At 40.1% G+C, this 22841-nt stretch overlaps 1 protein-coding gene across 2 annotated transcripts; it reads right to left on the bottom strand.

Annotated features, from left to right (window-relative positions):
* Window positions 1-243: 243 nt before the first annotated feature.
* Window positions 244-12241, bottom strand: mkrn1 (makorin, ring finger protein, 1). Of its 2 annotated transcripts, XM_034217700.1 has the most exons (8): window positions 12107-12241; window positions 11325-11456; window positions 7483-7664; window positions 5591-5814; window positions 4787-5001; window positions 4094-4204; window positions 3139-3283; window positions 244-1829 (listed from the first exon to the last, which is right to left on the bottom strand). In XM_034217700.1, exons 1-8 carry the CDS (start codon window positions 12178-12180, stop codon window positions 1617-1619), a joined length of 1296 nt encoding a protein of 431 aa, XP_034073591.1. In that variant the 5' UTR covers window positions 12181-12241; the 3' UTR covers window positions 244-1616. The 2 variants fall into 2 exon arrangements, with proteins under 2 accessions (XP_034073591.1, XP_034073592.1); XM_034217701.1 differs by lacking the exon at window positions 11325-11456.
* Between the last annotated feature and the right edge of the window lie 10600 nt (window positions 12242-22841).

Below are 22841 nucleotides of genomic sequence, written 5' to 3' on the forward strand. Positions count from 1 at the left end.
AGTATAGCATGTCTAAAATATGAAAGATTTCAAGCTTTCTTGGTTCTAAAATAAGTGTCTTAGAGATTTTGGCCGACAAGATAAATCATTTAAGACTTTGGTAAACTGGGATGTACATTGTTTCACTATTTTCTGACCTTTAAAGAAACAATGAGAAAATAATCAGCAGAATTATTGATAACTGAAATAACCTGGAGTTGCACCACTAAGACAGACAATATACACATTAGAGTCCACACAGTATTCGGATTGATAATAAACTTTAATTTCAAGTTAAGATGGATGGCTGTGGAACATAGAAAACACACATTTCAGTATAAACATATGCATTCCAATGGATTTTAACAGGTTGAGTCTGTGGACGAGTGTCTCCGCAGTGAAGCATTACTCAGTGAAGCCAACAGAGAGCAGTGAATTACACTTTTCTGCACTGGAAGAGTGTTGACTCTTTAGCCTGGCTCTAAGGAAGGCATTACCATACTTACAATGCTTCCTGGATGTTGATATACAGGATGGTGGAAGGGGAAAGATTTTAAATAAAGTTCTCTCTTTTTTTTTTACTGATATATGGAGCCAATTTAGACTAGTTCAATCTTTGTAGTTGGAAAAACAAAGTGCGCTTGTGTGTAAAGGGGGAGAAAAGAAGGTTGGGGGTCAGTTAGCAGGTTAATCCCTAGCCCTGATCCAGGACCTGTCAGAAAATGTATCTTTGATCGCTCTGAGCAGCTCATAAACCATGTCATTGACCAATGGGATTCAAGTGTTGTTCAGTAGTGTAGCTCTTGTAGAGCAGAAGTACTAAACAGCACACTAGGGGTTCAAATTAGTGTCTTTTTGAATTTTTCTGTTCAAATCCAATACAAGAAAACAACTTTTATGAGCTGGTCAGTCTCTGAAATGTCCAAGGTAGCAAGATCAGGATCAGGGCAAGCGGTCAGCCTGCTGTAAACGGCCAAAAACTTTACAAGAGTTTCCTTCGCTGGACTTTAACAGACAGTTCAATATTGATCTCAATGTCTCATGAAAGACTATTTAACCCTGAAACACGGGGACACATTAAATACTGTTCATGAACATGAATTATGGTGAACATCAGCACAATATATTGGCTATCAGAAGCTTATATAAAGAAAAAGAAGTTCCGGCCTTTGGAAAACCGTATTTAAAATCTTACAACATGCCCATCAGGATTACAGTAAATGGTGCCGAGTAAATTCGAGTGCATCCTCAGAGTCCCAGGAGTACATATTTACACCTGAGTAAACGAACAAGTCAAACCCACACCCACAAAGAAACTTGACAATGTTTATTATTAATATTTGAAGAAAGTTATAATTTCTGTTAAATCTTATATTGAGTTATTTTTGTTCTTTTTTTCTTTTAACATGAACCGCACGAGGATAGAAAAAGTTTAGCACGAGAGCACCGATTTTTTTTCTTCTTTTTTAGATATTTTATAAGTTCATTTATTAATGGCCTGCTTAAAGGCACTGCCACAATACAAGGGGTGGGGGGGGGGGAAAGCTACTGTCTATCACTCGCACAAGACAGTCCATTCTAGGGTCTAGTATACATAGGGGGGGGGGGGGGATTGGGGGGGTTGGTAGGCGGGGCTGCTATAGGTAAATCTCATAGAAATCGTCCAGCTCCTCGTGAAACAAGTCCCATTCGTCCTCTGAGTCCGTCACCTCGTCGTCGGTCCCCGCGGCGAGCAGCATGAGGAGCATCTCGCTCAGCTCGAACGTCACCATCTCCTCGTCCTCGTTGTCGAACGAGTCGGTGCTTTCCCGCTCGTCAAAGATGTCCCACAGCGGGGTTCGCCTCGAGTTCTGGGAGGAGAAGGGAGAGGAGTATTCTCAGAGTCTGGGCATAAAATCCATTGCTGCTGGCAAGATGATTTTTACCTTCAAAAACACTTTAACATCAATGTGAGGAGACACTTAAAAAAGGGTCAATACGATTTTCAGCATTTTAAATTATGTGTAAGTGGCTCTCTTTCGACTTTTGTAAAAACTCTGAATGGTTAAAAAAACACTGTACGAAAACATTTGGGAATATTTCAATAAAAACAACGAAGAGAAAAATAAATAAATGCACGTTTCATTTGCTGCTTTTCTTCAGAACTAAAATATTTATAAATAAGTGACTTCTTCAGGTCTTATCTTATTAATACTTCTTCACCACTCATCAGCAGGCTTTTTATTTTTCTACCTATGGAAGGAAATAATAGACACATCTTAGTAATGACAAGCTACTCGCAGTGAAAGTTATGATACCAATTTTTATTTGGAATATATATCTAAATCAGAGGTCGCGTTAACCGAATATTTTCCATCTATGACGGATTTCTTTTAACAATGACGCAAAAATCTGAAAGCAGTCCGTCATTTTGACAGATTAGAACAAACTCGGAACAGCTCCAAAGTTTCCCCGCAGCGAGGCTCCGGTGTTATGCCGTGTTATGCATGCCTGCCAAAAAGGAAATGATACCGTTTCCAATCCGTACAAATCATGGAAATGTCTTAGTTTTGGCTTCACGCTGTGCGCGCTCCTACGAGGTGCAGTGGGCATGCATAACACGGCGCTAACAGTTCACGAGCGTGCGCACCCCCACCCCCGCTGACAGTTCGCAAGCGTGCTCTCGCAACCTCTGATCTAAATGTCAGTCTTAAAATTGTGCCTCAGTATCTTTTTGTATTGTATCAAGTATTTAATGTGTCACGAATTTCATTGGATTTCCATTTTGACAAAAATAAATCTCCTAATCTTATTTAAATATCTTAAAAGGTTGTTGATTTGTCTGATTTTAGGAACTTCCATCACGCATCATACAACCTGTCCCTGTTTTTTTAATCGAAAAGTTTGTACAGCAGGTGGTGACTATTGCCACCGAGTAGAACCACGGATTGACTGTGATTTTTATTTAAACGCGTGGATTTTCACTTCATGATCAGGTGTTCTCAAAACAGAACCTTTAAAGCAAAGCCGTTTTAACTTCAGGGTTTATGGTCGCTCTGCATATCATTCCCACATCCAGCAGAGAGCGCTAGAGCGGAGGAGGTGTTGCCTTCTTCCACAGTTTGATGTCTTTTCGGTCTATTGCTGTTAAAATGGCATTGACTGTTTGGAGTGAGTTACCCTGTTCCTGTTGCTGGACCCCGTCTGTCTTCGCTGAGGTTGCGCTTCCTCCAGCCGTCCGTCGGGAAAGGCGTGCCTGTAGAAGCAATTGGAGCCGAAAGGACACGTTCCACGGCCCTCGTCAAAGTACCGACACGGTTTACTCCTGGAGAAGAGAGGACAAACAGCAAGTTAGATAGCATCAGAGATGGACGTTTTCTCTGTGGAGTTTCTTTAAATAAACATCAAATGTTCCGCGGTGAAATCTGAATCGGCCCACTTCCTGTTTAGCTTCCCACCATTACCACCCACTCCCGCAGATTCAGCATCATATTCCTCTGACGCTTCTCTTCACATCCACCTGCAACGGCTCTCTATTAAAAAATGTCTTCTCCATCCTGCAGGGGAAATAATACGCTTTCAATCGCCTGCGCTAAAAAACAAACACTGCTTCACTTGCTTTTAATCTGTAATTGCTTTTAATCTGTAAAGCACTTTGAATCGCCACATGCTGAAAAGTGCTATATAAATAAAATTGCTTTGCCTTCAGTATGAATTAAAAGAGACCACTCACTGTTTCTCTGATGTGTTGTTTCCCACAGTAGACACAAAGTAGTAGTGTAAAACTGTGTGTGTGTGTGTGTATGTGTGTGTCCTAGCATTACTATACTTGTGGGGACCTAAATCTGTTTACACAGTCACGTGTGGGGACTCGCCTCCCTTATGGGGACAAATTGGAGGTCCCCATGAGGGGAATTATTAATTTTAGGGTGAAGACTTGGTTAGGTGTAGGATTAGGGTTGGTTATGGTTAAGGTTAGGATAAGTCTCCAGGAAATGCATGTAAGTCAATGTAATGTCCCCTGCAGTGATGTATACATAGTACGTGTGTGTGTGTGTGTGTGTGTGTGTGTGTGTGTGTGTGTGTGTGTGTGTGTGTGTGTGTGTGTGTGTGTGTGAGGAGATGATCTGCGTACCCCATGCCGTCCTTGTATTTCTGGATGAGTTTCTGTTTGTCTTCTTTTTCCTCCACCCAGTACTCGCTTGGGATGACAAAGTTAGATGTGATTCGACACTCTGGGCAAGACCTGTGGAAAAAAGGGTAGAAAAGATACTTGGTCACCTGTGGTATCGTGACCAGAGCATTTCAACATGGTAATCAACTTCTATTTGCGTGCCAAGAGCTGCCTATATTCCTTTATCAGGTAAAAAACATTCACATAAACAACGTAAGAGTCGAGTTTGAGCTTTCGAAATAATGTTGCACTTTGAACAAATTACTTCAACTTCTTACGTTTATTTACATTTTGGTTTTATTCTTTATTGGACTCAGTTCTTTAACATTTTTCATTTCTTATGTTAAAATATTTGTTATTTCTCTAAATCTTTTATTCAACTCACTCTTAAATGGAACAACTGTCCAGAAATCCAATTCCCCCTGGGATAAATCATGTATTTTATTCTGATATTAGAATCAAATTCAACCTGTAAATACTATGTGCGTCACATACAACTTTTTTGACATGTTTTAATGTTCTACAAACGCCAACTCAAGAGAAAATACTTTGTTGATGAACAGATCAATCACCTAGAGATAAAGATTTAAACTAATGTATCATGTAGTTTGAGATTCCTTCCAAACCCCACATAGCCGTGCGTACGTGACTCACTTGATGATTTTGCTCTCAAACTGCTTGGCACTCCTCCACTTGCGAATGCACTTTAGACAGTAGCAGTGGCAGCAGTTGGAGAGGATGCCGAAGCGCCGCTCGCTGGGGTTGGCCTTCTCGAACACCACCTCCATGCACACGCCGCACATCATGTCTTTGCTGCGTTGGATGGCAAACGAAATCTCCATGTCTTTCTCATGGGCCTCGATGCATGCCTGGGAACAGTTAAACCAACTCATCATGACCGTTCCTACATTTAACATCCATCTCCCGCTGATAAAGTGTTCATATTGTCTCTAATGTTAAAATCCTGTTCAGACTAGAGTAACAAATACTCCACATCATATCATTTAAATACTGCACAGAAGCAGCCATGGTCCTGGTCAGGAAATGAATTGACTCAAGTTTTGTTCCGATACAACGCAATTTTGTAACTTGTAAAGGTATTATAAAGTCCTTTTGTCTTTGATTTCTGTGTTTTGTCCCCCTCTGCTTGCTAGTCTTGCAGATCTGCTCTCCTTGAAGGTGGGACCGTGGCAGGTGACTCAGAAAAATACACAACTAAAATCTGGTGCTGAGAAATGTCATATTCAATCTTTTATATCTCACTTCTCTCTCAAAAAGCAGTGTACAAAACATTTCAGAAACTGCTTTACATTTTTATCCGACCTTTGCTTTCATTGTTTAAAATGACCCATTTTTGCTTTATAATTCACTAATAATGATTCCCGTTCAGAGAGTAAAGAGTATTCCAGGAAGTATTCCAACTGGCTCCACAGATATGGTTATTTCTGTAACCCTTACCTTGGTGTGGTCGGAGCGCTGGCCGTTGTCGGTGGGATGGAGAACCTGGAGGCCGCACATGTCGCACACGTCGCCGTGGAGATACGCACAGTTGATGCCATAGCGACACTCTCCGACAGCCGCGTACGGACAGAGCTGCTTCCTCAGCGCTTTGTTGTCCTGCGACGCCTCCCGGTCCAACTCCTCGATGAGAGGGACGGAGGTCTCTCCCTTCACTGGCTCAGCTGTTGGGGAAATATTATGACAGTTATTTATGGCGCGTTTCCACTGCAGCGGGTAGCTCGCTTTAAGCGTGCCGAGCCGAGCGGGGCCCGTTTTTGGTTGCGCTTCCACTTGGCCTACTTTTTCACCTTTTTTATGGCCCGACTAAATCGTGGTTCTAGGGCCAGGAACAACCAGGCTGAGTCGGGCTGAGTATGCTAAACTAGAGAGAGAATCGCTGGCAAGGGGGATACAACTACAACAAGATGAACATATTTGACCGTGATTTAATTGTAATACACGTTTCAAAATGATGCCGAAGTAACAACATACTGATACCGGTTAGTAAAAACCATGAATTAATGCTTTGACAAGTCTGCAGAAAGACGGCAGGCGAAAAATCCTTTTAAAATGCGTGTTTTCTAATGGAGCTTGGCTAAGCTAACGTTATATATGCTCCGACCGTCCACTCACAACAACGGCCTATACAGACATAAATAAACCAGCGACTGTATTCGCCATGACACAGGCAGTCTGTGGTTTGTACTTGTTTAACTTTTGTCTAGTTTCTGAACAGATATGTGGAGCTGTGAGCTCTGAGTGCTAAGAGCTAACGGCTGTGTTGTTTTTTGGGGCGCTCATTGAAGATGACGTCACGGCTCCGCCTACACTGCGTTACTATAGTAACTGCCCCAGTTCCTAAACTGTAATGGAAGCGCAGCATTAAAGTGAGCCGGGCCTAATAAGGCCTAACCAAACCGAGCCAGGCCGAGCGAGGCCTGAAGTGGAAACGCGCCATTAGTGACACAGAGGAAAAATAACTTCAATGCCTTCTCCAGCAGATGAGGAAAATCTGATCCGAGGACCTTAACTTATCAGACAGGCTTCAGAATGTTAAGTTTCAACTTGCACTTAACATATTCATAGTTTGAGCTACTCTTGTATTAGTGTCATTTACACTTGGTTGAAAAACAAACAAACTACATATAACTTTGAAGTGCATTTAAAAGCTTAATAAACCCAGCCAAATAGACCAATGCAGCAAAGGTACTGTATATCAAAAACATGAGGGGCAAAAAGGATTAATAGAAGACTCAATGAGGAGAATAACCAGGCTTTGATTCAGTTCAGACGTTTTTGTCGGTACTTTTTGTTAAAGATTGTCCGGCATTTCATTTCCCAGCGTTCTGTACTTTCTGTATCTCAAACATGTTGCCAGTTGTCAGAATCTCCACTAGGCGACACAAGGTAGACAGAAGCCTGTGGGTTCATAACTGTTGATACAGCGTTAGCCTTGGCTTGAATTGATAGGGGGAAGAGATGGTTCTCTGTCTCAACATGTCTAATACTGCTGACAAACAACAGTGTGTCATCTCCAGAAATAATAACACTTGCATGCCCTGCACTGGTTAACAAAGTGGAGAGGAAGTTGCATCCAGAGCTAATGCGCTAACGCTAATGGCAAACCTGATGACATTAACTCTGTAATGTTTCACAAAAGACGATATAAAACATATGCGTGCGAGGCAGGAAACATTTCAAACCTCACCAAGCATTTGACTTCAAGATGTCTCAAAGGAGTACAGAACACATCAGGTTAGCTATCTGGCTGCTGGTTAGCGAGCTGGCAGGATGTAATAACGGAAGACCTAGCGCATCGTTAGCATATTGATGTCAAGCTGGTCCCTCACCCCGTCCACAGTATGGTTGTCCTGGAACGAACTCGGCAGCGTTGACCCAGTCTTGTGCCCCTGAACCAGGCGTTGGCCCACTGGGTTCTGGATCTGATGAGCCGGTAGGCGAGGCAGTGGGCAGCGGCAGCGTCTCTGTGGTTGGCAACTCCTCGTTCTTTTCCGGTTTACAGTGTTCAAACCTGAGGAGGCAAACATGAGCACACTTGTTACGGTACAAACCATCTAATGTCCCACAGCACTAAAGCTGGGAAGTTATATCCAAGAGCTGTAATACAAACTTACAAAAAAGGTGAATGAAGAAAGCTTCTACTTTTGAATAAGAGCTATTCCAAAGGCTATATTTGTTTTTTTCCAGTTGATAAACCGTTATTTACTTGGTCCCTCACACATGCATGAATGGGATGAAAATGACTTTGGACTTAATTGTGGTTACCATATTGTTAGGTGCACCATAGAGAGTATCCTGACTGGCTGCATCACGGCCTGGTACGGCAGCTGCGCCGCCCTTAATCGTAAGGCTTTACAGAGGGTGGTGAAAACTGCAGAGAACATCACCAGGACGGAGCTGCCATCCATGGAGGACCTTTACTCCCAGCGGCTCAAGAAGAAAGCCCTCAGGATTACAAAAGACCCCCCATCACCCCAGCCACAAACTGTTCAGTCTGCTGCAGGCGTTACCGCAGCATCCGGACAAGAACAACCAGATTCAGAGACAGCTTCATCCCGCAGGCAATAAGACTGTTAAACAACTGAACTGCTGAAACTATTTCATAACATTCATCTGCTACTTAGTAATTATTTATCTATTATCTAATATATAATTCTAATAACTTGTATATGGACTCGTATTGCACTATTCCACTTTTTTTTATCACTTTAAAAAAAAACTATTTTGTATTACTTTTAATATAATATACTTTAATATTGTTTTAATATCGTCTGCTTATCTGTATTATTGTGTTGCATTGTTGGAGAAGCCTGTGACCTAATATTTTCAACGACATAATTACTCTGTAGCTATGTTAGTTTGACAATAAAGAACCTTGAACCTTGTTATGACACTTTACCCAGATTAAAAAAGTCAAAATAGCTCTCTTCTTTCCCATTGTCTATATACATTTTATAGAGGTGTCACAATTCTTCATATCCACAATTCCATATTATTTCAACATCGCCGAGTAGTCTTGATTTGATACATTTAAAAAATATGTCACAGGTAACAAAGCTACATGGTATTAAGTGTGAAATAAATAAATGGATTTGGATGAATTATTATAAATGACAAAAACATACAATTATTTTACTTCCCTCCCATTTACCACACTCCACTGACAATAAGAGTACTTTAAACATTTCCTCATAGATCCTTGTAAAACTAAATGTATTCAAACTCGTCAGGAACAAAAGGAAAACTGTCTTTGTTTGTTTTTCCACAGTTACAACAATCACTATCTCTGGTTTAAAAGAGAGTCTGAATAAGTGACAGATAAAAAGAAAAGAGTATGGATCAGTCACGGACAGTAACCACTGTTTACTAACGCTGCGTGCTGTTGAAAGGGACTGTACTGTTGTACATTGTCAGCATACATAGCACTAAATATGGGCATTGTCCTTGTACGTGTGGTGACCATAAACTAGAGGAGAGAGAAAAAACAGAAAACAAACAAAGCACGTGCACTGGAAACGAGTCCATTGACTATTTTTAGCAGGTTCTCACTCATTTTAAAAAACCTTAATATAAGCACTAGATTTTTTTTTTTAAAAAGGGTATATTTGAGGATAAAAATAACTGTTCCATTTCCTTTCCATCACACATTTGTGTATCTCCTATGGACACAGGATAATGAAAAAAGGGGCTTAAATGCAGCTGATCTCCTCGTAACATAGATATAGCAGCATGGATGTATACACCAGAATCACAATGACAATGAATGGCACATCCCTGATGCTAACAGACCCTCATCTGTCCACATGGACCTGTCTGCCAGTGTAGAAACAAAGCAACTCAACTCCATAGCAACCATAAAGCATGACTAAAAGCCGTACAAAAGGAGCAACTGGCCTATCTCTCTCCTTCAGCCTCCACCAGCGCTCCATCAGAACACACTGTTAACCAGTCCGTTCCCAGAGGAGGAGGAGGAGGGGGGGGGGGGAAGTATGCATGAATAAATGAGAGATGTGGGTGCTGCAGCAGAATGAACCTGAGGAACCCGGCAACAGGGTAGGGGAGGTGGAAGAGGGGGGGATCAGGGAAACAGAGTGTTATGCAATTGCCATGCAGGCTGCAGTGCACTCTGGCAGCAGGGGAGAGAGAGAGAGAGAGAGAGAGAGAGAGAGAGAGAGAGAGAGAGAGAGAGAGAGAGAGAGAGAGAGAGAGAGAGAGAGAGTGAGAGAGCGAGACAGAGCCCATCACAATAGACGCAGCCTGAGGAATTCAACCATAATAAACCCCCACAGAGAGCCTTTCTCAGGACTGGCACAGATATAATGAGGACACCTTCCTCACTGCAGCCCCTTCACAAGGATGGAGGAATGTGACTTATCAACACAACAACAACAACAGCTCAGTGATGTATACACCTAACCAAAAGGCAGTAAGCAGACCATTCATGAAAAATAATCAAGTATGCAAGTAACCAATGCGCCCCTGCTGCTGTTGGGCTGGTCATCGGGTTCCTCTGTAACTATGGGGACCCTCCTGAAACCAGACATGGAGCAGACACCGTCTGTACACGCTCGCTGGTCATGTCTGGGTACACATTCAAGCTTGGCTACAGGCATGGAGCCTAATCTGCTTCTCAAAGGACCATACCATTTCATGTGCGAGCCCATTTACTATGAATAAATACTGCTCACCATTTCAAAGCATGGAACATGTTTTTAGAGAAGCAACTGGTTCACATTGGTTTCAGTCCAGTACCATAATCAGCTGGCATCAATGGGAAGATAGGATGTGTTTGGAAACACATTATTATATGTTGTTGCTTATTGAAATTGAACATACTGTCCTTGATGAAAGCCGATATGTTGCCAATTTAAAAATATATCTTTTGAATGTGGAAATGAATGCCAACCTTGTGATGTTTTGAAATATATACATAAATATTTCATTTTCAAAAATTACAAATAAATAGAAAATGGTCTGCACTAAGTATTGTCGAGCTGTGACAATAACGCCTTTGAATCTTGAAAGGAACCACCTGCTCAACAGGGGTGATAAACGTTCACACACAAACTCACACATACTCATTTAGCAATGCCATCCTGAAAACACTATCGTGCCCATGAGGACAATATTAGCAGATGAGATGATATGAGGGTAGTTGATGGTTGCAGCCCAAACAGGAGCAAAAACAAAAACAATCATATTCACAATGGTCTGATTTAAGTTATAGGCAGGATTATGGGAAAAAAACAATGAAAAACCCAGAATGAGGCTTGTGCTGACATGTTGAACACCAGCTCTACAAAGAATCAACGCAGAACCTAGAAAGCTGAGCAATGCTGAGATGCCGTTCTAGTTCCTTGGACTTACATGGAGCTGCCACAGACAAACAACATGTTGACATGTTAAAACAGTCTCAGGTGTCCAACCCACTGGAGGAGCAGGCAGCCACACTGAAAACCCAGCCAGGATAGTTGCTGCGCTGTCATTTGGCTGAAAGCAAGGCCAGTTTGAGAAAGAAGGTTATACTGCATCTCATCTGACAACTGTCAGGAAGCACTTTTATAGGCCGAGGCAGCTGCCAGTTCTGTACAAACATGAACCTGCCTATTCATTACATCAGCATTAGACTGAAGTGTTGCATTTACAACTTAGATTTCAGTTGTGTCCTTACCTGCAACGGTCCCCAAACACACAGTTTCCCTTCTGAAAGAACTTGCAAATCATGGCTTCTGGTTTGCTTTTGGTCAGGTCGTGGGAATATCGACAGTTCTCTCCTTCTTTGCAAAGACCATGCATGAAATACCTGAAAATACAAATTAGACAGTTGTCTAGTTCATAAAAGATGTCCAGGCCTACTGGAATTTGAACGGAAAACACTAGTTCATGTTCACATCAGTACGTCAAAATGAAAGTTGTTAGCTAAATTGAGAGAGCTGAACATGACAACCGCGCGTCAATGTCGTCTTTCACTTTCACAAATAAAGCCCATCTTAGGCAAGGTGACAACAAACAATTGGGTTCATAACGTTAGTATATTTGGATTTGGCGACTAGTAACTGCTTTGGCTATTATAATGGTACATTTAAAGTGACCCAACCAGATAAACTCGATGGTTAATCGTGTGTTAGTCACAGTTAAACGTTAACAAATGACTGCGAGGGAGTTATCACTGTTGTGTAACAGTCGTGGTCTAACATTATAATGTGGCATTAATGCTAGTCGAGTTGAGCATTGAAAGGGTAGCTAGTATGCAGGCTGCTAAGCTAGAAGCCCAGCAGGCTGTGACCATAACACTGCGAACATAACAACACTAGTAGCTACAGCTAGTTAGCCAACAGCTGAGCCTCAGACGACGCTGTTGTCAGTCGCGCGCGAGACACCGTGTCACCGCTATTTTAGCCTCAAACGACATTATCATCTTCGATATCTAAATAGTCCCTTGTCCTGTCTTACCTGCAGGTTACGTGTTTGGTCCAACCTCCTATACCTGGTGAAGCCGCCGTAGACGCTGCTGCTGCCTCCGCCATAGCTGTTTATGTTGAGGAGCTACAGCCGGATGTTCCGGACAGCTCCGCTCCAGCTCGGCCGCTTTCGCATATGTACGATTCAAGCCGGAGATTACCGAACCCCCAGAACCAATTACGAACCGTACCATAGCAGAGGTAACTGTCCACTACGGGGCACCAATGTCACTCTTAAGATGGTTGTCTTAGGTTGATATAATCACAAAAAAAATGTAATCAGCAGTGGTGTAAAGTAATAGAGTATATTTACTTAAGCACTGTATTTAAGTACAATTTTGAGGTACCTTACTTGAGCATTTCAATTACTACTTTGTACTTGTTCTACTCCACTATAATTCAGAGGTAAATCGTGTACTTTTACTCCACTTAGTTTATTTTGTACTTTTAGTTACTTTGCAGATTTGGATTAATGATATGAAATATAATCAACACATAATAAGTCAGACTTTAGTTACACCTGGAGTAACATTCACAAGCTACCATGAAGTTTACAAAGTAATTAAAACTAACTGCACCTTCACCAGCTTTAATGCATCAATAATTATAATCAAAACATATAATATATATTATTCTTAGATGGGGCATTCTGCTTAATGAGCACTTTCAGTTTTGGTACTTGAAGTATATTTTGATGCTAATAAATGTGTACTTTTTCTTGAGCGACATTTTGATTGCAGGACTTTTAGTTGTAACAGAGTATTCCTACACTCTGGTACTTCTACTCTTACTTTACTTCTCCCACCTCCGCTGATTTATAGAGGTTGGAGAATTACTCAGATCTTTTACTGAAGTAAAAGTGAAAGTACCAGAGTGTAGGAATACTCTGTAAAAAGTAAAAGTCCTGCATTGCAAGTCAAAGTAAACAAGCATGAATATTTACTTAAAGTACCAACAATACTTATTATGCAAATTGGCCCATTTAAGAATAATATATTATATGTTTTGATTACAATTATAGCAATAATTTATTTACATGTACTAAGTTACTTTACGCCACTGATTAAAAATGTGTTGATTTAGCTGGGTGTATTGACAAAGACATGAAATAGTTTTTTCTTAAACATTTCTAGTCACCATTTCCAGTGGGAATTTGCCCAGAGGGATTTTGAAGCCACATGCCCACAGTGTGATGATATGTTGCTGGGATCCCAGAAGTCAATATACTAAACATCCATCAGCCTATAAAGCACAGGACTAATAAGTGAAAGCCGAGCAAACAGAGCAGGTAGCAGGTGTTCTGCCTTTCTCTCTGCCTCCTATATAATTTCAATGGCGTTGTTTGGAAGTGTAAGACCATTCATTTGATCACAGCCGTGTGTTTTGGTGCACAACACCACAACACTGGGACTGATATTGGTCAGAGTCTCAGCACCTGAGCAGACATCCTGTGCTCTGTCTTGGTCTCTATGGGAACACAATATCAGTAATGTCAATGGACAATGGTAAACATTTTGTATCTCTTTGATCACGAGTCCTCAGTGGAGAATATGTGTGATCACACTGAAGTTACATCATCGTTTTCAATCAACAGGCTAATCTGTTTGAGTGCTGCCTCTGTGAAAATATGAGTAGGCAGGAGTGGTTTATTTACAGAGAATGAACAGAGGATAGACAATTTTTCCAAGGTTACCATGTGAGAGACTACAAAACACCACAGGCAAATATACATACCTTTCGTTTTTGGGTAATTTTCTTCCATCACGTCTTCTTTCACACTGGTGCAAAGCATCCGAAATGCGCATTTAGATGTTTATTTTACATTTAAACTTTGGTTATTTGCACTAAAACAAAGACAAATCATTAAGAATGGTCTTGGGTATGTTTTCATAGTGATATATAACCCTGCAGTTCAAAGAAAGCCCCCTATTCACCTTTAAGGTATCATGTTAAAGGGACAAAAGATGACCATTTGAGCAAGAAATTGCAGTTTTTTTGCATTTTGTTTTGGCAATAGCACTAAAACAAGTTATAAATTAAATAAAAAGCCAAAAGTTGCAGAGGCAAGTTCATTATTTGTATACAGTGCATTTCATTACTGTAAATGTGCATTAACAAACACCCACCAACCCAAAGACAATCTGGAACCCACATCCAGCCGATACATGACGACACCTTGTTATTAGAGAGCATTGAAGCCTTAAGATTAATGCATGACTCAGTAACAGCTCAAGACATTTAATAAGAGTCCTTATAAACATCCTTGACACTTAATATGTTGAATTATTAGCTATTTACTGCTTATGAATGCTAGTTTCTATCCTCTTGTCAAGCAGGAGCATGTATTTAAAAGCAGAATTGACCCATGGTTAGTCCATGACCTTTTGAACTACCATATTAAAAAAGAAGAACCAAATCAGACCGTACTTTCTTAGCTATAAACACTAATTAAAACACTTCCTCATATTTTTACAGGACATTTTATTATGTACACATAAGAGGTTTTATTTAGCTATCTGTGTCGAGATCTGTTTCCTCTTTCCGTACAAACCGTGGCTATGTTTAACATTTAGTTGAGGTTATGTAAGGACATGCATATTAGGGGATTATGGTTTGGTGCAAAGTTGTTGCATCAGTGAACTCCCAATGGTAAATGTCTAAAGCTTTTACATGCCATAGAAAAGGCAGTAGAAAACCAGGGGTATAAGAATAAGAATACTAAACGCCATCTTGCCAAAAATGTGCTGCCTTTCATTTAGCTGTGTTGAAGTGAAGTCATGTCGTTTGTTGATAGCATTTTGTTAGCTATTTACGTCTGGCGATCACATTTACACTTCAACTTGTATTGGACGTTAATATGTTGAAACTATCCTTCTGTCTAAAAGATCCTATTTTCTGCAATGTTCTAAAATCCAATGGGAAAAATAACATTGAAAAAAGTTGCTATATGCTCCACTTTTTATTTTATTTTAATTGACCTTTATTTAACCAGGATATGTCTCATTGAGATTACAAATCTCTTTTTCAAGAGAGTCCTGGCCCAAGAATGGTAACAGCACAGTTACAGACAATTTAAATTACATTTAATGAAACCAGCTCTCTGAGTTTCAGCTCAATTTGCAGCTGGTTCCAAGCCACAGGAGCAGCGTTTTTGTTCACCACTGTCCGATTGTGGCTGTCTGCTGTTTGCTGCTGATAAGGTATTTTGGTTTCTCTCTTTTAACAGCTTCTTGCTGCGCTGAAAATGACACTGAGTATAAAAAAACAAGTTGTGGGCTGCACAGCTAAACAATGAGCTGAAACTCACCATAAAGCTCTGTGTAGTCAAGGAGAGTGGCAGATTCAGGAGATAACCAGAGACACCTTTCACATTTTCATTTGATGCATTGTTTCTACAAATGTATAGCAGCTCTAGGATCCAGCAGGCAAAAGGCTTACTGACATTTGAAGGCTTCGCAAAACTTTACAAACTATCCGCAATACATCATTTTAAAGTGTCCAGTGTTGTAGTTCCTTTTTGTTTGTATCATAAACTGTTTGGTTTATCCAACCACAGCAGAAATGTTTTTAACTGGGGAAGCGTTGTTTAAAGTTCTCTTGCATTCAAGGACTTTTCAGAGTCAGTTAGGAAGTTCCAGCAGGCCTAGATGGGAGGCATTTAAAGAGACAATCTTTTTCCACTGAAATGTGTAAGGTATAAAGTATCATTTAAAATATAAAAATGTGGGCAATAAATGCAGAATTCAGATATGCCTAAAATCCCTATACGATGCATATTAGTTTTGAAGGTGTCAAATATGACAACTCATTACATAACATGAATCAAAGCCCTATTATCCATCATTAAAATCTGATTTGCCAAACAGTTTTGCTGCTCTAAAGTCGCACTCGGACAAATCAAAATGCTGCAGGCCGCTCACTTATTTGGTCACATGACTTCAACATCAGCAGCTCATCAAACTACAAAGGCCTCAGTTTGGATCAACCTAATTCTTGAAGATGGAAATAAATATCAATATACCTGGTTGTCATAGTCTTGGATGGATCATTATATTCTGTAACAACGGACATGTGTCCCTTGGAAATAGGGGATCATCAGGACACAGCAGGGTGTGGCAGAGGCGGAGTTTTGAATGGTAAAATATAAATATGGCCTCAATGCTGCTGAATTTAGCTGGGGAAATAGTTTGGTGTTACTTGTAGATTGTCCAATGGATTTCCATTTCCCAAAAATGAAATACTTTTTTATTATCCACATCGCTTGCCTGCATATTCCATCTGCAGAGTCAGGTATGAGGCTGAGAACAGGAATGCAAAGAGATTCTGGGTGGGGCAGCCCGCCTCATCTTGTTCCTCTGACTGATGAGACTAAGAGACAAATGTCCACCAAGAATGAGTTTCCTTTGGATACTGGAGCCACACAGGAGACAGATACGAGCGCCTCGCATGGAGGTTCTGGGGGATTCTCCAGGAGAAAGAATGGCAAGAGGGGACGTATGAGGCCTTTTGGACAGTTTAACTCAAAAACGGTGAGTGATGAAAACGGTTTAATGATTACTTTTTTTTAAAGCTCAGTTTATATTAACTTAGTCTCAATTAGAAAAACAAAAGCAGGGGGCTGGTAACATTAAAGGGTCGGTTTAACCTCTTCAATGGTGAGCTTATGATCCATTCTATGTCAATGGTGAACGTTTGGAGGGACTTCAAAGCCAAAGCCTTCACTAAATGTATGCTAACAGGTATTAAACTCCAAGTTTGACCATGCCGACATCCTCTTAGTGCATAACGCAAAACTCTGCTCCAAAAATGTACTATTACAGTCTGTGTCAAATCTGATCTCAATAAATCAATGTATGCCTTATTCATAATTATTTTCAGTGTCTCTTGAGTTTTTTGTCAAAAAATATTTACGTTATGCATATATGAGACTCGACTCCAATACAATGGAGATTAATGGATTTTTTTCCCTTTTGTTTTTAACATCTAACATGCAGAGAAAAGTTGGGTAAATACATCGGAAAATGCAGTTAGGTATAATAAATAATAAAGAGATCTTCATATTGACATTGAGTGAAATATTATAACCCAAATCTTGTGTTTTTTATTTGTACCATAACATCAAATGGCCATAATATCCCTAGAATTCCACTTGACATATTAGTATCTTTCCAAGTACTTTATTATAAAATAGTTTGAAATTAAACAAAGCTTGACATCAGGGCATGCACTTGCACTGACCTGTCCTACTTACTTGTATTAATCAGTAACATGTTTAAATGTTTATGTTTATGTTCATTTCTATGATCTTCCACATTACGCTACTGCTCTTCCTCTTTCCCTGACAGTATTATATGATGATTAAAATCATATCAATATTTGTTTTTTATTCAGCATGGCTGCAGTGGAATCCAGGCTCAGAGCTGCAGCTGTTTTTCAGAGTGCTCCGGGTGCTTAGGGCTGTACACCTGTAACCTGACCCTGGGGAGGTGCCAGCTGAAGGGCCTTTCACAGCAGACAGGTACTGTCTCTGAGGCCCCTTGAACACTTTATCAAATTGACTGCAACATACATGAAAATGGTTTCCTCTAATTATTTACTATTGCCCACCAATGAACAGTGCTTGCTGTGGTGATCTATGCAGCCAAAGACAAGGTTACACATTTTCCATAATCTCGTCCGATTTTAGTATCATATTTGTCAGTTTATTTTTAACTACATAACACAAGCCTTATTTTATAAAATATGTGAACTTATATCTTAAATGCCATCATTTTGTTAGTGCAAATGCAATAAAGTACAGCTTGGTGCACTATTATTTACCTTAAATTAAGTCACTTCAGGTGATCAAACCTTATTATTAATTACATTTGACACAATTAAAACACGTTTTGTAGTATTGTTGCAAATATAAAAGCTGTTAAGTTTTTTTTATATGGTGTAAAAATGATGAAAGACTGGGAAAATGACAGGATTCTGTAAAGTCTGAAACCAAAGCCACAAGTTGAAATGAACCAAAGAAGTCAAATCAAGTGTTTTTCTGAAAGTTTCTTTTTCTTTGCAGAGAAATTCCTCCAAACCCTGAGAGATTCCTGATCATCACACTGCAACATGAACATTGCCATCATAGTGTGTTAGTTATAATAATTGTAATAGTATCTCATCGTCAGTTAACCTGCATATCCTCATGTCTTACATCAAAACGGAACTGTATGTCAGAACAGACTATTGAATGTCACTTTGATGTGGATTATAAAATCACTTGATGGATTAAAGTGCCAATTTGTATCAGTTGTTATGTGTGTCATTTTCACAAGTTTTATCCAGTGACATTTTGACAGTTTGATCAATTGTTTCAAGTAAAGTATATCTGTATATTTATTTCTAGTTAAAACATGTTCATAATCAGTCATAAAAAGAATATTGTTGTTATGAGTTGTGACCTTGTAAATAATTATGATTGTGTACTTATACAAAATGATTTGAAAGACTTAAATTAAAAAATCCTCTCTTAAACCTTCATTTGATCACATTCTCATTACTAACCAACATCAAATACTTCAAATAAGTAAGATAAAATGCATGTATGACCTTATAAAATATACTTTGCTGCTTTCTCGTTGTTTTTGTTTGGGGTGGACACAAATAAGGCTGACAAAATAAATACAGGATTGTCAAGGTTTTTAAGTTGTGTCTCTTTTATCTCCGTTTGTCCAGATCAGAGGTCTTTCAGTTATTGGTGACAACACACTGGCTAATTATTCATAACATTATTAGTTATATTAGTTTTAATCCTTAATCAAATAGCCCCTTGCATAAATTACAGTCATTAAAAAGGAAAGAAAATGTATAGATTGTTACATTGTTGTTAGCTAGCCTTCTTACAGTGCAGATGCTTGCTCTTGCCTCTGCTTACTTTTTTATGCTGATTTTCCTATTTTTCTTTTCTGAAAACGTCAACTTATCACTGGGACAGTTATTCTCCGTAAATAGACGGAGAGTTTCAGCCATATTTCAATATTTTTACGACGACCCCAGTCTTACAGTAGCGTGCATAGCAACAGCTAAAGCCTGGTACTGCATGCTATTTAGCTTAAGCTAGTTAGCAGCAAAATGCCTCCGTTCTCTACAGATGACTTCCACAAACTTCTACAGAAGATGGCCGTGTTGGAAATGAAAATGCAACGGTTGGAAGTTAACGTGGAAGTGAATGGACTAGGTTGGAATGACACCACTTTACCAGTGTTGCAAAATAATGGACAAAGGCATGCTAACTCAAAGCTAGTTAGCAGCTACAAGGATTCCAAGGAACAGGAGGGCTGTGTACCGGGTAATAAATCTACAAGTGGTAGTTCTCCCTGGAAATGTCTGGGTGCAAGGCCTAAGAGTAAATAATTTCCATGGAATTTGGGAAGACGAACAACAGGCAGAGCGCTCTGAAATCTGTGATGCTACCGGCTGGCCTGCATTGTTATCACCCAGGAAGAGCGCCTCTTCAACCCTTATTCATACTAGGAATCAGCCGTGGACAGCTGCTAAAGGAAGAACTACAAACAATCCTCCTAAACCACCAAGTGTGCCAATCCAGAACAGATACGATCCACTGACCCAGAACCAGAGATCTCTTTCTGATGACCTGGATAACCTGTCCTCTTCACACAGCAGGGTAAGGACTAATAGCTACTCCAAAAGTAAAAGGCTAGAGGGAAAGCTAACGACTGGGCCTGAAACTCTGATTGTGGGTGACTCTGCTGTAAGAGATGTAAAAGGTCTGTGTAGTAAGAACAACACCAAAGTACTCTGTTTTCCCCAGGATATGGTCACTGACTTGGCTGAGAAGATCCTGCATATTGGGGCTAAACATCCGACTGTGAAAAATGTAGTACTGCATATTGGAACAAATGATGTTGTGAAACAACAGTCAGAATTGTTGAAATAAGACTTTAAATGTTTGTTGGAAACTGTCAGCTCTCTAAATGCAGAGGTGTTCATCAGTGGCCCTCTACCACAAATCAGAAGAGGAGTGGAGAGATACAGCAGATTGTTTGCACTGAACACCTGGCTTTCAACTGCCTGTACTGACCATTCTGTCAATTTTATTGACAACTTTAACTTTTTCTGGGACCGCAGACATCTGTTTAAGGCAAATGGAGCTTGCCTGAACAAGTCAGGAGTGAAATTTCTTATCCCTAACATATTCAACTGCCTGCGTCATCAATCTGTTCCCTCTGCCAAGGACAAGCAAGAGGAATCAAAACAAGAGAAAGACACAACACATTGCTCAGAAAACATTGAAAATATATCACTGCAGCCGCCTGAGGAATGTCTTGATTATGAGAGACAAATGGAGGAGTCTCAACCGCCCTTCGCCCCCCCCTATCACCTTTGAGGATACTTTTCCTTCACCCCACAGCTCTCTCTACTCTCCGTTGCCCCTTTCACCCTCGCCCACCCTCCTGGATATCGCTGAACACATGAAGGAGATACAGAGGGTTGGCACCAATTCCTTCCTGGAGTTCAATGACCAAATTAAGGCGATACACAGGGTTGGCAGCATGTCCTTTACCCCCGCCCCTCAACGACGCCCATTAAAATCACCAAAGCAGAGACGCGCACCATCTCCCCCGTCTTCATTACCGTGCCTACGTCAACCACCTCCCCCCCCTGGCAGCATGTCCTTTACCCCCGCCCTTCAACGACGCCCACCAAAATCAACCACCTCCCCCCCTTCAAGAAAGCATCTGCGGTCTCCGAAGCCTGATAAGGATGTGTGTGTACAAAACGCAAACAACTCTAACTGATATGTGCTGGGTCCAGGCTCAAGGGCATATGGCACTCTCAACTCTTTCCAGGACATGCCGGGGTCCTGCCTGCCAGTAGCTTTGCCGATATCTGTGTTGATAGGTAATAGATTAAGAGCGGTGAATCAGCTTAGAAACAGGAAGTGCTCAAACGTTTGTGTGAGTTTATCAAATTTAGCAGTGATTCCATGTCAGCCACAGCTTGTCACAAAAAAATCTTACTGATAGTGTGTATTTAACAAACTTAAACTAGCTTTATTAAATGTCAGGTCTTTGGCAGGAAAAACATTTTTAATCAATGATTTGATCACTGAGCACAATCTCGATTTTATGTTTTTAACGGAAACTTGGATTGAACAAAATAACAGTGCAGCTGTTCTTATCGAATCAACCCCTCCCAACTTTAGTTTTAAGAGTCAGGAAAGAATGCAAAAAAAGGGGTGGAGTTGCTATTTTGTTTAATGATTCCCTTCAATGCAGGAAGACATCTTATGGGAACTTTGCTTCTTTTGAATATGTGGCCCTTCAGCTGAAATGCTCCTCTCGAGCTCTGTTCCTAAATATCTATAGACCACCCAAATACTGTGCAAGCTTTTTTGATGACTTTACTGAACTGCTGTCTATAGTGTGTATTGACTTTGACCGTCTAGTCATTGTTGGTGATTTTAATATCCATGTTGACAACCCCCAGGACAGAGGGGCTAAAGAACTGTTTTGTGTTCTTGATAACTATGGACTGACTCAGCATGTGACGGAGCCCACGCACAATAAGGGGCACACTCTGGACTTAATTATCTCAAAGGGTCTGAATATCTCTAAGGTTGTGGTGACTGATGTTGCACTCTCTGATCATTCCTGTGCTTTCTTTGAGAGCTCTATTTCTGTTCACAAAAATGTTCAAAAAGAGGTAACCACAAAGCGATATTTAACTGAAAATACTAGGGAAATGTTTACTCAGAATTTTTCTTCCACACTTGCCCCTGCTAACATCTCAGTAAATGAGCTAGTAGATCATTTTAATTCAAAAATTAAATTTTTTATAGATGCCATTGCTGCAACTAAGGTAAAGGAAGTGTCTGGCAAGAAAATATCTCCATGGAGAAAGGCCATGACCGTGAAAACAGAAAAAAGAGAGTGTCGAAAAGCTGAACGTAGGTGGCGAAAAACAAATCTCCAGGTTAATTTTGAGACTTGGCCTTTATAATTTGGAATTTAAAAATGCATGCCAGTCTTTCGTCTCTGACATCATTACCAAAAACAAGAACAACGCACGTGCCTTGTTTGCTACCGTCGACAGACTGATTGTACTGCCAGAATACTGAAACCCCCCAGTGTCAGTAGCCTCTGAATTTCTATCAACCTAGAGGACATTATTCAACTTCTGAAATCCTCCTCCTGCTGCCTTGATATTATTCCAACAAGATGTTTTTCATTGCATGGCCTCAGATCTACTTCACATAGTAAACATATCTCTTCACTCAGGTGTTTTTCCACAGGCCCTGAAAACTGCAGTCATTAAACCGCTCTTAAAAAAGAATAATCTAGATGCTTCAGTAATGAACAACTACAGGCCCATATCAACCCAGCTAGAAATGTTTGGTTCTAAAAACATTCTGAGAATGTTACATTCATTGTTCTAGCAATGTTTTCAGCGGGAAGTTTTATTTTGGTTCCCAGAACGTTCTTCTGAAAGGTAGGATAACGTTCTCTAAAAACATTCTTAAAATGTTTTTGATAACATTGTTAGAACATTATGCCCTACTGTTCTTAAGATATTTTCAGCTGCAAGTTAAATTTGTTTATGTTGCCAGAATGTTATTATTTTAGAGAAGGATAACATGCTTTATGTTTAAAACATTATGCAAATGTTCTGTGGTAACAATTTACTAAAATATGTTTACATTATTAGAAAATAAAGACATAATATTC

This window comes from Gymnodraco acuticeps, unplaced genomic scaffold (assembly GCF_902827175.1).
Source record: "Gymnodraco acuticeps unplaced genomic scaffold, fGymAcu1.1, whole genome shotgun sequence".
Taxonomy (NCBI): domain Eukaryota; kingdom Metazoa; phylum Chordata; class Actinopteri; order Perciformes; family Bathydraconidae; genus Gymnodraco; species Gymnodraco acuticeps.

What these genes read in the sequence shown, in the direction of transcription:
- mkrn1 (XM_034217700.1), bottom strand. Translation starts at nt 12,180, where the DNA reads ATGGCGGAGGCAGCAGCAGCGTCTACGGCGGCTTCACCAGGTATAGGA. An exon ending in ACCAAACACGTAACCTGCAG is followed by an intron (nt 11,457 to 12,106) that starts GTAAGACAGGAC and finishes TTGTATTTTCAG; the next exon opens with GTATTTCATGCATGGTCTTT. An exon ending in TTTGAGAGCAAAATCATCAA is followed by an intron (nt 4,205 to 4,786) that starts GTGAGTCACGTA and finishes TTTTTTCCACAG; the next exon opens with GTCTTGCCCAGAGTGTCGAA.